This window comes from Ostrinia nubilalis, chromosome Z (genome assembly GCF_963855985.1).
Source record: "Ostrinia nubilalis chromosome Z, ilOstNubi1.1, whole genome shotgun sequence".
NCBI classification, from domain to species: Eukaryota; Metazoa; Arthropoda; class Insecta; order Lepidoptera; family Crambidae; genus Ostrinia; species Ostrinia nubilalis.
Genome location: NC_087119.1, coordinates 2155984 through 2172667, shown reverse-complemented (window position 1 = coordinate 2172667; position 16684 = coordinate 2155984). Strand labels below are relative to the sequence as shown.

At 37.5% G+C, this 16684-nt stretch overlaps 1 protein-coding gene across 2 annotated transcripts in view; it reads left to right on the top strand.

Annotated features, from left to right (window-relative positions):
• LOC135086733 (potassium voltage-gated channel protein Shaker) overlaps window positions 1–16684 on the top strand; it is a 516839-nt gene that overhangs the window by 293210 nt on the left and 206945 nt on the right. The window contains exon 1 of one of the 2 annotated variants that reach the window (XM_063981517.1): window positions 12181–12224. The exons of the other annotated variant lie outside the window; for it this stretch is intronic. Within the exon in view, the coding sequence (XP_063837587.1) occupies window positions 12196–12224 (29 nt within the window). The 5' untranslated portion in view covers window positions 12181–12195. Of the gene's footprint in view, window positions 1–12180; window positions 12225–16684 lie in introns of those variants that run through there. 2 annotated transcript variants of the gene reach the window in all.

Below are 16684 nucleotides of genomic sequence, written 5' to 3'. Positions count from 1 at the left end.
ATACATGCATAATGTAACTTTTGGTTCAAATAAACGTTTTTATTATTATTATTTTTTTTTTTCTTTAAGGCGGAACAGAGTTCGCGGGGTCAGCTAGTAGGTAATATAATTTTGTGGAAGACTTGGAATGCCTCATACATTGCAATTAGATTTCTGAATGTTGTCAAGTGCAATATGTATTGTCTTTATTACATAACTTACAGTACAGTTGAATTCCATGCAATGTTACAGTCAAAGTATTTATTTACTAGTTTTTGCCTTTAATAAATATTACTGAAAAGTTTCATCAAAATCCGTTCAGCGGGTATAATTCTCTTCACAAACGTTCACTCTAATAATATTATTATTATTGGGATTTGCATGTACCTTAGAAAACTGGTTAAAAATAGTATAAAAAAATTACCATAAAATATGAAGTTTTATTTTTAGCTACTCATAATAAAATATTATTCATTTCCCATTATGTATTTTACCTCCGAAGAGGTTTTGAATGTAGTCATAGCTAGCATAGCATACTCGTAACTCATTTTCTTTCTACTTTTTCTAGCAGCCTTGACATGAGTTAATGAAACTTAAATTGCTATAGGTATATTTAACAGTAATTTACTATCATGATTGCGGTGAATGCGGTGAAGAATTACTTTAATTAATTGCAATGACTGTAATGGATTATTTAAAAGGATGGGATCCCTATTTTTTGTGAGTAAATTGGTTTTCGATCGCATTGGTTTTGACTGCCTCTCTTTGGCATTGCTAGCAATCGTTAGTTCGTTCGTTTCAGCCGAAAATCGTCCACTGCTGGACAAAGGCCTCCCCCAAGGATTTCCACAAAGACCGGTCCTGCGCCGCTCGCATCCAGGCACCTTCCGCAACCTTTACCAGATCGTCGGTCCACCTAGTGGGAGGCCTGCTCACGCTACGTCTTCCGGCTCGTGGTCGCCACTCAAGAACTTTCCTGCCCCAGCGGCCATCAGCTCTTCGAGCTATGTGCGCCGCCCACCGCCACTTGATTTTAGCGATTGCTAGCAATGTTTTAGTGCAATTCCCAAAACTCGAAGACTTTTTGGCTACTATCGTACCTATTACCTACCTTGTTATTATTAAACTAGTCAACCAGGAAACTAAACTATCATACAAAGACAAAAACAGGCTTAAAGTTATAGATATTCTATCTATATCAGAAAGATGTATCTTATCTTTAGACTCCACAATTTATCTTTTAGTGGCAGTTATGACCTACCTAAATTAGGCATTCACTTTTTATTTTAAGTTAACCTTTAACTATGGACATCGGGTCTCAGAGGCCCACCCCCCTTTACAATATCTCGGTTTAAATACCTTCCCGCCACGTGCTGCTCTCGACCATCTCAGTAGCTTCAGTTTTAACTGTGTTTGGACTGAGGAGGCATAAAATCGCGTCTTCCGGCACTTATTACGTGAGTAATAACCATCCAAAATTTTATCGGGGTCTGGGAGACCCGATGACTATAATTTCCATACAAACATACTTGTATGGATGTGACTTGTCAACTATAATTTTTTTATAGTATATCATTATAATAAGTTGTAAATTGTTTTAGTTTAAGAATACATAATGTTAGAAAGTATCTGAGTACATCAGCTATATTATTAGCCCAACTATCTAAGTAACATTCCAGAAGTAAGGTTTTACTTGTAGACGATCCTTCTTTTGAGTTTAGATGTCTTAGAAGGTACCATTGCTGCAGATTCCGATTCTGAATGGTGTATATTTTGTCTATCAAAGCTCTCAAAGAAAGATGACACATGCCTGTAGAGATAATTTGTCTTTAGTGTTCTAGGCCACTGTTTATAATTTTTGTAAGTATAACCCTTGTCAAAATTTTTATTTTATGTCTTTCAGAAATTCTGTTTATGTTTTTATGTTACACAGTTATTAATTAGCTAGGAAAAAAATATTAGTTTGGTTTATTATTAATCGACTGTAATTAAGGAGCCTATATGTGATGCTAAGTCAATTAACACTGAAAAATGTCTATGTTTTTTAAATTTTCCAAAAAATAATTAAATAATGATTAAAAATTGATTACATTTACTACTAGATCCTTTATTAATAGTTATTAGATATATATCAACTCTTTGATAAATTCAAATTGGTTCAGATATGAAATTATGAAGAATTTTAGATAGGGGTCTGTGAGACCCGACGTCCATGGGAGTGTGATTATTTTTTCACGACTATAGTTAAAGGTTAATACTTACCTTCACATACGTACAGTGTTATCCTACTAGTATAAGTTTGGATGTCTGGATGTTTGTTACTCTTTCACGCAAAAACTACTGAACGGATTTTGTTGAAACTTTACAGTATTATTTTTTATAACCCAGATTAATTTATAATGATATGTGACAAATAAATTTCAACAAAAAAATAAGACGTGTCTAAAAAGCGCCAACTATCGTCATTGGTTAAAATCTACAGCGCAGGACAAACTACTGACTGACGTTCGTAAATATTCATACGGGGGAAGCAGTGAAACAATAGATGGCTATCGACATGATATCTAAAGGGGGTAAAACGAGGTCCACGCGTACGAAGTCACGGGTGGCCGCTAGTTTTAGTATATTTTGCAAACAGCAGCCTCTATGCAGATCATACAAAGAGGTCAAAAGGATGAACCATCTCTGACAAAGCCTTCAAAATAAAGCTCCCAGGAGACGCGCTGCAGTAATAAACGTTTGGTTCGGTTCAAAATTAACTTAGGTCGGCTAGGATTAACCTAGCTCTAGCTCTGTCTCTATCATCGCTGCACTAATTGACAGAGAGACCTAATCCTTATTTAGGCAAGAGTTTACAAGGGACTTCCAATTGAATTCTATAAGCTAAATAATAATTTTGTTGCACAAGCGCCGTATGATGAAACCACGCTCAAAATGGGTTTCAAACTTGAGCTTAGGTTCAAGTCTAACGTTGGTTAAAATTGTAATGTTTTGTAAGTCGTAACGATGTACAGTCAGAGTCAACTAGTTCGTGACACCCAAAGTAGCCAAAAAGTTCGCCACGCGTCTTTGTTACAATTGGAATAAGGTTGTGTTGTTAAATGTTTGGGCCACTTTGGGTGTCATGAACGATTTGACGCTGACTGTACATACAACGGCGTGTCAAGCTAAACACTGTTAACCTTTAGCTACTGAGGTGGATTTAATTTCACGTAAATACTGACGTGGGGGCCTGAGAGGCCCGTACATATGTGTGCTTATATTTAAAAATATATAATCTTTTTAGGGTTTTATGTTTAATAATTATGAATAGTGGTTATATTTAAATACAATAAAACGATTTTTATGTAAATTATTTGTAAATAAGTACGTATTATTTCAATATTTAGAAAACATGTAGCATTTTTTGGCAAAAATCTCATGAAATCATGATTCACAAAGTTATCATGAAAAATATTCATTAATTCAACAAATCAACTTAGAATCATAATTTTCAATAGTCTTTTTAGCTAATGATATATCAGTAATCCTAATATGAAAAAGGGGGAAAAAAATTACACACATCAAAAAGTGCGAATTATACACAGTCTGGATAAACTTGCTTTGCTCAGTGAAGGAAGCCATACATGTTTTTAAAATGTAGATTTCATTTGAATCTTCAAAAAACATGTATGGCTCTCGGTTTCATCGTTTAAATCTTGATAGATAGGTACAGGCTTATCATTTCCTAACATACGTGCCAAAAACTACTGTTCTATGTTTCGTTGAATGCTGGTTATTTTTACTTCCGAGATACCGCTTTCTCTCGGACGACGTACTGTAGGCTCCATATTATAGATTTTTTCAAATTATTTCAAGAAAAGACGACAACTAAATGAAAACTATAGACAAAAAAAGTTACGCCAATACTGAGGTGGGGGCCTGAGAGGCCCACAAGAAACTTTAAAATTAATTTACCTACTGAAATTGCGCGTGCAATCACGTGCACAGTTGTTGACAGCCTCGGCGCAATGAAACTCGAAGGTACTAAAAGATTCGCGTGTGTCGTGCACGTGGGAGAGGAGAAATTCAACAATTTTACTTTTTCAAGGCCTGAGAGGCCCCCACGTCAGTAGTTAAAGGTTAAATCTTATGAAATGGTAATAACAGCAATTTTGCAAAATTGGTGCATGGGCCTATCCAAAGGCTTTTTATTAGTAAAAGGGTAAAAGAAAAGAGAATAAAAACCATAATGAAAATTAAACCATAAAGATTCAGTGGTCCAATCGACATATTATTATGAATAATTCAATTTGGCTCACTGTCCCTTCTGAGTGGCGGCGCCCTAATTACGTAAATACGACCATTATCCTGCACATAGCTGAAAGAAAACAGCAAGATCATGTACTAGACTAGTTAAAATTCTTTAATTTTTTACTAGCTAGCGAAAACTGTGTCACCGCTTAAACCTTCCTTGTACTAGGTTTATTAAATACACCAAAAAGTCATATAATTCTCCGATCGATAATGCCTATGAAACTCACAAAAAATGTGGTATTCTATTGGTAAAAAAATCCTAAATTGGTTCAATAGATCCAAGGATTACCCCCTACAACCGCACAAACCTCTTTATAATATTAAACGTAAGCCCGTTTTCAGCATCAATCCCTAATTTTTAAAAGACCTCTATGGTAACACATAACAAGAATTTGGTTTTCATAGGGGGTCACAAAAATTAGGAATTGATGGTGAAAACGGGCCTTGTCTACCTGAAAATGAAAACATGGAGGTTGACTATTTTGCGGTATTTCATGCTTTCCTATTGTTTTTATTATGACAGTTTTCTGATCGGACAAGGCCATTTGATTGAATATGATCCTCACCATGCTATCACTGTAGATATTCGTATTATAGGCTAGCTGTTCTCCTTGAGCTACATCTCAAGTGGAAGGTAAACGCGCCCATCGCGGTCGCATCGTCACGATCGTTTTTAACTTTGTTTATTTGTTTTGATGATTGCCATCCACAATACAACATGCTGGATAGAATAAAGCGATCCAAGCTCATTTCCTTTAATCAATATTTACCTCGTTTTGCAAAGGAACAGATAAATAGTAGAAACTATAAAGTATGTTGCGCAGTGCGTCTTTTCAAATGAAAGCTAGTGTTATGTAAAAGTCTTGTAAAGGATTGAAATCTTCGCCTGTAGATATTTTTTTCGTTATCGATTGGATCTTTGACGACTTTACTTTCGATGTTAACCACGAATATGCAAGTCATTTCGGTAGAGTCGAATAATGTTACCCCTGCTCCTCCCGTCATCATCATCATCATCATCATTTCAGCCATAGGACGTCCACTGCTGAACATAGGCCTCCCCCAATGCTTTCCATGTTGATCGATTGGCAGCGGTCTGCGTCCAGCGCTTCCCTGCTACCTTTACGATGTCGTCGGTCCACCTTGTAGGTGGACGTCCCACGCTGCGTTTTCCGGTACGCGGCCTCCATTCCAGAACCTTTCTGCCCCATCGGCCGTCAGTTCTGCCCTGCCCATTGCCACTTCAGCTTGCTAATCCGTCGGGCTATGTCAGCGACTTTGGTTCGTTTACGTGCTCCTCCCGTGGTTGTCGTAAAATAAGTAAATTACTCGTTAACTAACAAAATATACTTGTATGTCCACTTAAGTCCTCGTTCTTGCATTTTGATTATAGTCTAGGAGCCTTAAAATGTATTACGATATATTACAATACTACACTATACAGGGTGGAAACGATAGGTGATCTCAATCGATTATTACTGATCCTGAAAGTGCTTCATGAACTTAAATTTTCAATGGAAATATTGCATTTTGGGATTGTTACAGTTTATTCTGTGACCTATTATTTCATTTCATTTCATTTTTTTATTCCAAAAACAAAATACACTGTATAGGAAAATTAATTGTTGATACCGTTTGAAAGAGCTCGTGAAGCACTTTCAGGATCAGTAACAAGTTTTTCGATATCTTGTACAGTTTATAAATAATCGAGTGAAATCACTTATAGTTTCCACCCTGTATTAGTAATAGTTCACACCAAAACAGGAAGTAGTAGGTAAGTATTGTTACTATAGTATAACATAGCTATTACTACGAGTATCTTGTATTTCTGAGCCATCAATAATTCGTAAATACAAATTAAGTAGGTGACTCCGAACCAGAATTGGAGCAGCCGACTGAGTCGACATTTTTCCACGAATCAACCAAACTTCCATCTCTATTAATAAATGAAGAGCCCTGAATTTTTTACAGCGCATTTGACTTCACTGAAAGACAGGTTAAGGTAATTTTGAAGGTAGTCTCAACATCATCGATAAGTGGCTATGCTCAATGCTCATCTAATATAATAATAGTAAACAATTTAAAAAAAATAGTGATTGGCATTACACTGGTATACATCTACTAGCGGGCGCCCGCGACTTCGTGCGCGTGGATCCCGTTGTACCCCCTTAGGGGTGGAGTTTCGTAAAATCCCATCTTAGTGAGCACCTACGTTCTAAAAGGAACCACCAGGCACGAGACACCTAACATTTGCAGTTTTTTTTTTTTTAATTTTAGTTTTCATGATGAGTCAGTCAGTGACCTTTCGCAGGTATGGACATTTATCTTAATGTCTGATAATACTGACAGGGTTTTCTATTTTGACATAGCATAGACAATTCTTTGGATTGAAATAATTGGATTTTTAAATCTCCATTATTTCACAATATTAATAGCTAAACAATAAACTAAGTAGAACATTGGACAACATGATAACGTAACCATTTCTATCAAGAATAAATAACAAATAAATTAATGGTGTCACTAAATAATTACCTATCATTTCATATCACTGACGCGTGGTTTCGTAATGCCCTAGCAGCTGTCCTTTCGAAAATTTTCACCTCTCATTAAAATATGGAGTGACAAATGCCACATTTCCCATCTATAACGGCGTGGTCTGTATTTAACTCCGGCCACAATTACTGGTTTGTAACGGAACTAATCGCTCCTAACACCTTCATGACAGAATGCATGATTACTTTGATTAGTGCCACAACGGGCGACGGCAAGCTGCATATTTGATTACGAAAGTTCGATACAAATGATAGGGCATCACTTCAATTATTATTGTTTATAGTATTACAGTTAGAAAATGATATAATATCAGTTTTACCACTGAAATTGCTGTTTGTAGGGATAATTTAACACAAAGTATTTTTTCTGGAACATGTAACAATTTTGTGTTTTCCTAGGAACAGCGACAATAAGTTTTCTTTTAATGTTAGGACGTGCTTCTTTTGAAATTATGTTTTTAGTATGACAATTTAAAATAATCATTTCAACATCAATCAAGAGACTATTTTATTTTTAACTTTTGAATTACTCTAATAGGTATTAAAGAAAATCTCCTCAATTTCTCTTAACGACCAACATATTATTTAGCTTAGAATTAAGCATTGTTCTCAAACCTTTGAATAGCGATATCTACCACAAAAATAGAGCTGGCCAGAGGTAGCGCAGTACAAAAAGCATTATACGCCATGCTGCATGTGTCACGGCCAATCTCGCCCGCGGCTACCAATAAAGGCAGGATAATGCGGGACGCGCGCGCAATATCGAGTAAAGAAGAGATGTAGATAGATAGTCTAGACAGAAGCACGTCACTACCTTATTTAATATACCACGCAATCTTATATACCCATTCTTATAAGATACACCATACAAGAATGCATGGTAAATTCAGTGAACTGCTCCTGAATCGAATGTACCTACTACTACTATTTCTATTTATTTATATTAACCGGCAGACAGTGGTGACTGAGTTTGTTGCGGCGCTTCTTCTCAGCACTTGCCAAATGTTGGTCTCGAAGCGCTGGTAGGGTAAAAAGATTATGAGACATGTAGAGGCTCCTTAAGAGCAAAATGACGATTTGTAAGAACTATTTATTAGTCTAAACAAATAAAGAAATTTTGACTTTGACTTTGACTTTAGTATATAGACTGGTTGTAGAATATGGCAGCCTGTTTTTACTATAAAATTACTGCTTTGTAAGTATGGAGAATGCAATGAGAGCTTCAGTATGTTTTTTTTTTCGTTTTTCTAATACACGACGATAAAATCATCATAATTTTAAAATAATAAAATTTGTACACGTTTTGATATAAAACTTCGAACTAAATGAAGAAAGAGTGGAGAAACAGAGCAGGCGAGATAGTGAAAGCAGTATACGCCACGCTGCATGTGTCACGGCCAATCTCGCCCGCGGCTAACAATAAAGGCAGGACAATGCGGGACGCGCGCGCAATATCCTTTAAAGAAGAGATGTAGATACATAGTATTAGACTGGTTGTAGAATATGGCAGCCTGTTTTTACTATAAAATTACTGCTTTGTAAGTATGGAGAATGCAATGAGAGCTTCAGTATGTTTTTTTTTTCGTTTTTCATGCACATCGCAAGCAGACAGATGTGGATAGTGGACTTAATTCTCCGTTGTTTGTCTTAAAAAGGCGTAGTAAAAAAAATCTTCAAGCTCTTTGGTTGGACTAAATCTGATTGCGGTAGACAAATCTAACCTAAAAAGCTGTGGTTAGAGTTCTATCTAAATATACAATAACTCAAAGGTGACTGACTGACTGACTGACTGACATAGTGATCTATCAACGCACAGCCCAAACCACTGGACGGATCGGGCTGTAATTTGCCATGCAGGTAGATGTTATGACGTAGGCATCCGATAAGAAAGGATTTTACGAAACTCCACCCCTAAGGGGGTAAAACGGGATCCACGCGTACGAAGTCGCGGGCGGCCGCTAGTTTCGAAACAAAAACGAAATGTAAGATGCTTTCGGCCGTAGCTCTTGGACGCCTTTGGTGATGGTCGATTTCAATTGAGAGTATTCTCCGTGGCACTTTTAGCCTTCGAGCCAGTATAGTCTCGCAACTTGCATGTCTGCTTTACCAATGGCTGTGCGAATCGGACGGTTTAGTAGGTATCTGGTACAACAGAACAGTACAATAGACTGTACTTCTGTTCTGCAATATCGCACAATGACAACTGCATCAGATGTTATTGTTTGTACAATTACATACCTGTTACATAATGCCGTATCGTAGTACATGTTAGAACCTACAAGGTAGGTATTCGGGGCTATTGTCACCACTCTTTCCCACCACTGCAACTCCTGTATGGCTAGCATCTATAGCTTGGCCTTCAATTAAACCCAACCAGTGAAGGTTGAGTAAACCCGGGGTACAACTAAACCCCCTTAGGCCAGATTCGACCAAACTTTTATCCGAGAATAACTCCTGGTATAACTAACTGGCACATTGACAGTTTCAGTATGGGAAATAATTTGTCAAAACTGACGATTTATTCTGAGATTAATATTTACTCTTTTTTGGTTGAATCCACCCTAAGTTAGACTCTGATTGAACCTCTAGTATGGAAATACCATTTCAAACCCGTGTTCGTCCCGGGTTTAACTTTTTTGTAATAAAGCCCATAAGATTTGAGAAAAAAGGTCTACCTCACTGGTGCATATTATTTAACCCATTGCGGTATTTCGGGTAATTTCAGTTTCACAGTGTGAAGTGAGCCACGAAATTGAACGCCAAACGTTTATTTGACCAAATCAATCAGGTGACTTGCAGGAAACAATGTCTTATCGCATTTCTTTAAGCCCGGTTTTCACCAAGGAGGAGCGGAGCAAAGAAGAGTTTGGAATCATTCGTTCGTTTCAGCCAAATGACGTCCTCTGCTGGTCAAAAGGTCTCCCCCAAGGTTTTCCATAACGGTTCTACGCTGCCCGAATCCAGGTTCTTCCCGCGACCTTAACCAGATCGTCGGTCCACTTAGTAGGAGGCCTGCCCACGCTACGTCTTCCAGCCCGTGGTCGCCACTCGAGAACTTTTCTGCCCCAACGGCCATCGTCTCTACGAGCTATGTGCCCCGCCCACTGCCACTTGATTTTAGCAATTCTGCGAACTATGCCGATCACTTTGGTTCTCCTGCGTCCTCATTTCTGATTCTATCACGCAGGGAAACTCCGAGCATAGCCAACGGTGTGGAGCTAAGCAGAGCGCCGCAGTGCGGAGCTCGGTGCGGAATGTGTTTTCCTTTCTTTCATAGATAACAATAGACTGACAGCTGACAGCTACGCTCAGCTCACACATTTCTCGTCTCCGCTCTTCTCCGCTCCGATGGAAATAGCCTGCCAGCTTCAGCGCACATCTCTCGTCTCCGCTCCGCTACTCCTTGGTGAAACCGGGCCTTATACCGTCTTTGTTGGATAAAAAGGGCAGGTTGTATTTCTTACATTTTACGCGTGGTTGTCGTAAAAAGTTTTTAGGATCGCTAGTTCCCAGAGTGGGGAAGGATGAGGTGTAATAAACAACTTATTGGTCGTGCGACGCTCTCGCGATTAATTCTCGGGCTGAGCACAAGATGGCGCGGGGGCGGATTTTGTAATACATATTTATTTTTAATAATAATTATACTGTTGCCTTTACTCATTGCTATAAAATAGCATAAGTGCCCGAAAAGTGATATCATGTTAAAGCTCCGGTCATAGGATTAGTTTTAGGAACTAGAAGATAATACTATTTACTCGTATGTTAGTCGAGCATATTGTACAAACAATATCCAATCAAATCAAAAGTAACCTAAAGGAACAATGCAGATCATGATCACGGTACAGGATGTGATAGTAGGTATACAAATTTTACATCTATATAAAAGAAAGTCGTGTTAGTTACTCCACTTATAACTCAAGAACGGCTGAACCGATTTAGCTGAAAATTGTCAGGGAGGTAGTTTAGAGCCAGGAGAAGGACATAGGATACTTTTTATCCCGTTCAAAATTAAAAAAAAAAGTCTGCTTATTTATTGCCATTAAGGCGGAACAAAGTTCGCCGGGTCAGCTAGTTTTTATTAAAAAGACAAATAATGATTTGTTTTTAGAACAGCAAATATTTAATATTATGATACTAACTGAATAGTATAATTGTGTGATGCGATAAAAAAAGAAATCATTGCATATCGCTTTCTCCTGTATTTTACAAACGTTTCAACACGCTGCGTTACCAACCTACTTGCTTATCCTACAGGGACAGAGAGCTCGTAGAAGAAAGCGCGTGTGTATCAGACGTTGCAAATGGATGTATATCAATTAATGTTCGCTGGCATGAACTTCGCGATATGCCTGTCTTAAGTAACAGACAGAAAAGCAGCTTTCTGTTTACACGGGACTATTCCGATCTCTCGTTCCCACCGCTGCAACTCCTGTGTAGCCAGGATCTACAGCTTGACCGCCAATAAAAACCCAACGTGAAGGTCAAGTTTGTCCCGGGGGAAAGTTAAACTGTCATTGGACCCTCAACGAAATTAATCAGAAGAACTTGAAGTTAAGGTTCGACTTCCCTCCATTGCAAAGCGGTAAGCTTCCTGGTTAGTGAATAATTTTCAATAAATCTCAATAAATCTTCTCATCTATGGTTTTAAATAGCCAGTAATTCTTTCGGTTTTGCATCGACCGCTTGGGTTCAGACAGAGAGAGAAATATTGACTAGACAACCACAATCCAATTAAATGACTTATTTAGACAATTAATCGATTTACAAAAATCTAAATATATTCCTGCATATTACTGCGTACTTTTTACAGTCAGTTGCGTGTTTCGACGCAGTAACAGAAGACGCACAGTCAATTTTAGTAAACTTGACCTTAAAAGTCGCAGACAGCCCAAATTCACGAATAAAAACTATTTTTTCCTACTTGACTTAAAAACCTGACTGTTATTGGATTGATTTTTTTTTAATATTAGCAGCAACTTGTAAATACAAATTTACTAATAATCCCGTTAGCCCCTCGTGGTAAGTTAAATATGCTTGTGTTACGAGTGGATTCACCATAATAGTGGATCCGTGGCGGGATTCGAACTAGCGTTCCTCGGATCACGAGTCGGCCAGTTCGACCCTTTCACCGTTCGGCTATCGTGGCTTCATATTCAGATGAGACATAAGAACACCAATTAGTTCACTACCTTCAAGAACTAGAAACTATGTATGGCTGATCTTACAATGGACAAATAAACAGTGAAATGGTTAAGTGGGACGTAGACTGGACTCAGTGATGTAGTCCGAAGCTGTGACGATGCGGTGCGACACATGCCTGGTGAGATGAGTGCGGTCCTCTGCGCGGGCGCATCTAACAGCCACGATGCAGATGATCCTGGTGGCTGGTGGCGGGTGAGTTGTTTATAGAATATAATCATCATCATCATTTCAGTCATAGGACGTCCACTGCTGAACAAAGGCCTCCCCCAATGATTTCCACAAAGGCCAGTTGGTAGCGACCTGCATCCAGCGTCTTCCTGCGACCTTTATGAGGTCGTTGGTCCACCTTGTGGGTGGACGTCCTACGCTGCGCTTTTCAGTGCGTGAATAGAGTATACGATGGTAGAATAGAATAGAATAAGTATATTTTATTGTACCTCCAAAATTTTTGATAAATGTGTACCTTAATTAAGTCAATATGTGAACACACGCTCGCCAATCCCTTTTTTTTTCTTATATTGGTGACTTGCTATCTTAACGAGAGTTTTTAACCCGTTTTTAAACATTATTTAAACCGTTAACTTATTTGACAGAGAGATACACAAGAAAGACAGAGGGATAAAAACAATTAATGCAAACCGCACATCCTACTTAGGCTGCATGTCACTTAACATCAGGCGTGATTGCGGTCAAATATCTGCCTTGTTGTGCATAAAAAGTACGATTTCGGTCAAATACCTGCCTTGTTCTGCATAAAAAAAGCAATAAGTTATTGATAAAAATGCTAAAAGTAAACTATCTATCGACGCAGGTCGCAGACTAATAGTTATTTGTCAGTTCCATTGTATGGCACACCCAAAGCTATCTTTACAGTAATTTGGGTCATCACTCCATCACATAGTCCCAGTGCGGATTGGTGGAGGGCACTTTATTGACCTAACTACCCTATGTGACCTGCACTATTATATACACTAGACAGCGTTTCTTAACCTTTTTTGTCCACGGACCCCTTAGTAAACCTTTAAGAACCTTTAATTAAAAATGCAGCAAGAAATATCGATTACGAGACATAGGCTGCTGACCCTCATACCTAAGCTCCCACAGGTTAAGAAACACTGGACTGGAAGAATGTCTGACCTGCTTGAAGTTGCTTTACTTCACTAACTAGAAAACAGAGTGGTGAATTCTTACGATAAGGCGATGAAGCAAAATTACTGTTCACGCTTACATTAAAAAGACTTTAAAGCTCTGATTCCAATAAAAAACTATGAAACAATTTAGTCCTCGCTATTAACTTTTCTCAAAGATACCAGCCAAACGGTTGGCCAAACAATTCAAAACATCCGATCGTAACTGTTTTACGATTATTTACCGTATACATTTCGGTTTTTATTCAATGCGCCCTAACCACAGAGCTGGCGTTACGTAACAGAAGCAAAACGAGCAATGAAAAACGTATTCGGTTTATGGTTAGCCCGTCACACTCGTTGCCAAGCGAGTCCAATGCCAAGTTATGAAGGATCAAAACGCCAAGTCAGTAAGCTCGCTGACGGCTGAATGGCGGTTGTAAACAACTTTTTTGATGACTATAGACTTTTTTTTCCGGCACAAAACTTTTTTACAAATAAACAGAAAATTGTTAAAATCATTGGTCACCTAAACATGATTTAGGACATCAATTTTTCTTCAAACGTATAGGAAAGTTAATAATTTCCTTGGCCCCATGGCCTTGGAATTCATGAAACTGAAAAGCGATCGACAATGTCAATTTACGTCCAATCACTATTCTCAGTAAAAAAAAACTTAAAGATATTTTTTGAGGTTCCAAGAGTTAATGGATTGCGGAATTTCTGAGTGTTACTCTGATTAGATGGAAAAGTTTGGTGCGTACCGATTGCAACTACGACGCAAACTTTTATGTCCAAATCAAATTCAACTACTACACTCGCGAGCATAAATATGGAATCACCCTATTTATTCCGAGCGATCATAAGAACTAAATGACTAATAGAAGATCGATAAAAATGGTACCATTTTAAAGGAGATATTATAAATTTAAAATTGATACCATAGATACATACAATACATAGTCATTCAGTTCTTAAGACCGCTCGGAACACAAAGGGATGATTCCATACTTTTGCTCGTAAGTATATTTTAGTATTGTAAAAATTGTTTTTAGAAAGCTATCACAACGTATTTCATAAATATTTTGTCACTGGTTTGAATTGCTTTATGTCGGGTGAAAAAAATAAATGACAGATTAAATTCAATTTTGATAATATGTATAATATAATGATTGAGTTGGAGTATAAATTATACGACGTTTTTCACTCACAATTATTTCAAAACTTATAGTAAGTAGCGTAACAGGCAAATTATTTCAAATCGGTTTAAAAAAATTAGAAAGAAAGAAAGTAAAACATTAAATTAGCCTTATAATTAATCTTAATAATAGTCAAGCTAATTCTTATTGTTTTGTGGCATTAGCGAATTTTCTTATGCGAGTTTACTAATTTCAGTATTATTTGCGTAATGTGCAGCTATTTTCAGTCCCATTTCATAGTAAACCTGAAAAGCGCCCTCTGTCGAAGTTTTACTGAACGATTTATATTTTCTTCTCCCTACAGCGCCATCTAGTGTAGTTTTTCTTCTTTTTCTATCATGCCAGCGAACCAAAAGCGCTGTGAGGCGCCATCTATAAAACTTTTCCAGAACCATCTGTACAGCGCCAGTCAACGCCATCTAGTGGCATTTTCACGTACTGAACAATTTTCCGAGCTGCTTTTCATAGCAGCACCTTTAACTGAAGCTTTTCCATTCAGCAACATCTAGCGCTGTAAGCGGCGCCTCCTACCAAACTCTAGTCTTGCTACTCGCCTCTAGATGTCGCACCAAGTATGCAGTATTTGTATCGACTTGCTTTCAGTGCGAATCACCAAGCTAGCTCATACCAAGTACTACATACGTAAGAACTTTCATGACGTCATTCGTGCACAAAGGGGTAGAATTGCTACTAGAAAAGCCTGGCCCGGATATTTAGATGGGTTATTTTGGCTTCAATTTTGTAATCTTTGGTAATGGGATGAACCCTCCTTCATGCTTCTTTGTTTAGTGCTGTCCTCATTTCGCGATTTTCATCTTCAAATCTAGGGTTGTATTCTTCAAAGTCGTTCTAGAAAGTCACTTACGAAGGCGGGGTTTAATGAGACTGGAAATTATCGATAATTTACGCATAATCACAGATGTGTAGCAGAAATCAGATACAATTACGACATCTGCATCATTTCACGTTCAAATTGACTGCTATGGAAAATTGTCGTTTGCAATAATTGGATAATTGTATCAAAATGATAGTAGGAAATCACTGGCAGGGCTCATTGCGTTTTATCCATCCATGTAAGTACGACAGGTTCACAAAAACTCTTGATTAAAAAAGAAGATTTATAAGTTTTCAAGCATGCTATCGAAATAAAGTTTTTCTTATCTTTCTTATTATCTTATCTAAATACATGAAGGTTGAACATCTCGATCAGCTAAGCTTAAGAAGGAAGAGTAGTAATCGCATGTGAGTAAAAATAATATGGAAATGTAAATAAAAGTGTAGGACCAGGTAGCTATTAACAGGTATATAAAAGAGTTTGATAAGGCACTTGTTAGCCTTTTTTTGTCACTGAGTTTTAACCCAGATAAAGATAAAGAATCTCTTGTAATATGAAAGGCAACATCAGTTTCTTGAGAAGATAAAATTTTCTTGAAAATGTGTGCTTAATAAAGTTTATTTGTGTGTATTTACATATTTAAAAACCTCTCCTAGATCCTATTTATATTTAGGAATTTGATATAAATACCTATTGTTTATCCTTATTGTTTAGCGCTGAAGAGCCATCAATATAGCAATGAATCTTTACCATAAATAAAACAGTTGACGGAAAGTCCCGAAGATCCCGAAGTCTCAAAAAGTATTTTTAAGAACCTTAGCAGTGAATTGGGCTTCCTTAGATATAGAAGTATAGCATGCCCTTGACTTGCCACCCTATTTATGTAGAGGAACCAGGGAAAGAGAGTGAAAGCCTTACTAATGAGTATTACGCAATGCTGTACCTTTTTGCAGATTTTTTTTTAAGCATTAAAGGCAGTTATTTGACCACCATCGCGCCTGATGTTAATTGGGATGCAGTCTAGGATGGTACATATCTGCCCTGTAAGTGCCTATTCACTCTCGCCTTGAAAAGGCCCGCTCTCCCCGGTTTATTTTTGACATAGTTTAAGTCGAATTGCGAATAGATTGGCGAAGTTATTCTAACTTAATTACTTATCTATAACATTACAATGACGTATGCAACTTACTCAATTGGTCTGAAGACTAAAGATCCAATTATGTATGGTTTTAGATAAATAGGCTTTGACTAATTGGATTTGTGCGTCTGACGAGTTGTTTGCCGAATTATAGCGAATGTTTCTTAGCATAAATAAATAAATATCCTTGGACATTATACACTTCTAGTCCCAAACTAAGCAAAGCTTGTACTATGGGTACTAGACAACGGATAAAACATACTTAAATACTTTTTTTTGTAAATACATACTTATTATACATAGAAAACACCTAGTCCAATACAAACAAATATGTTCATGCACACAAATGTTTG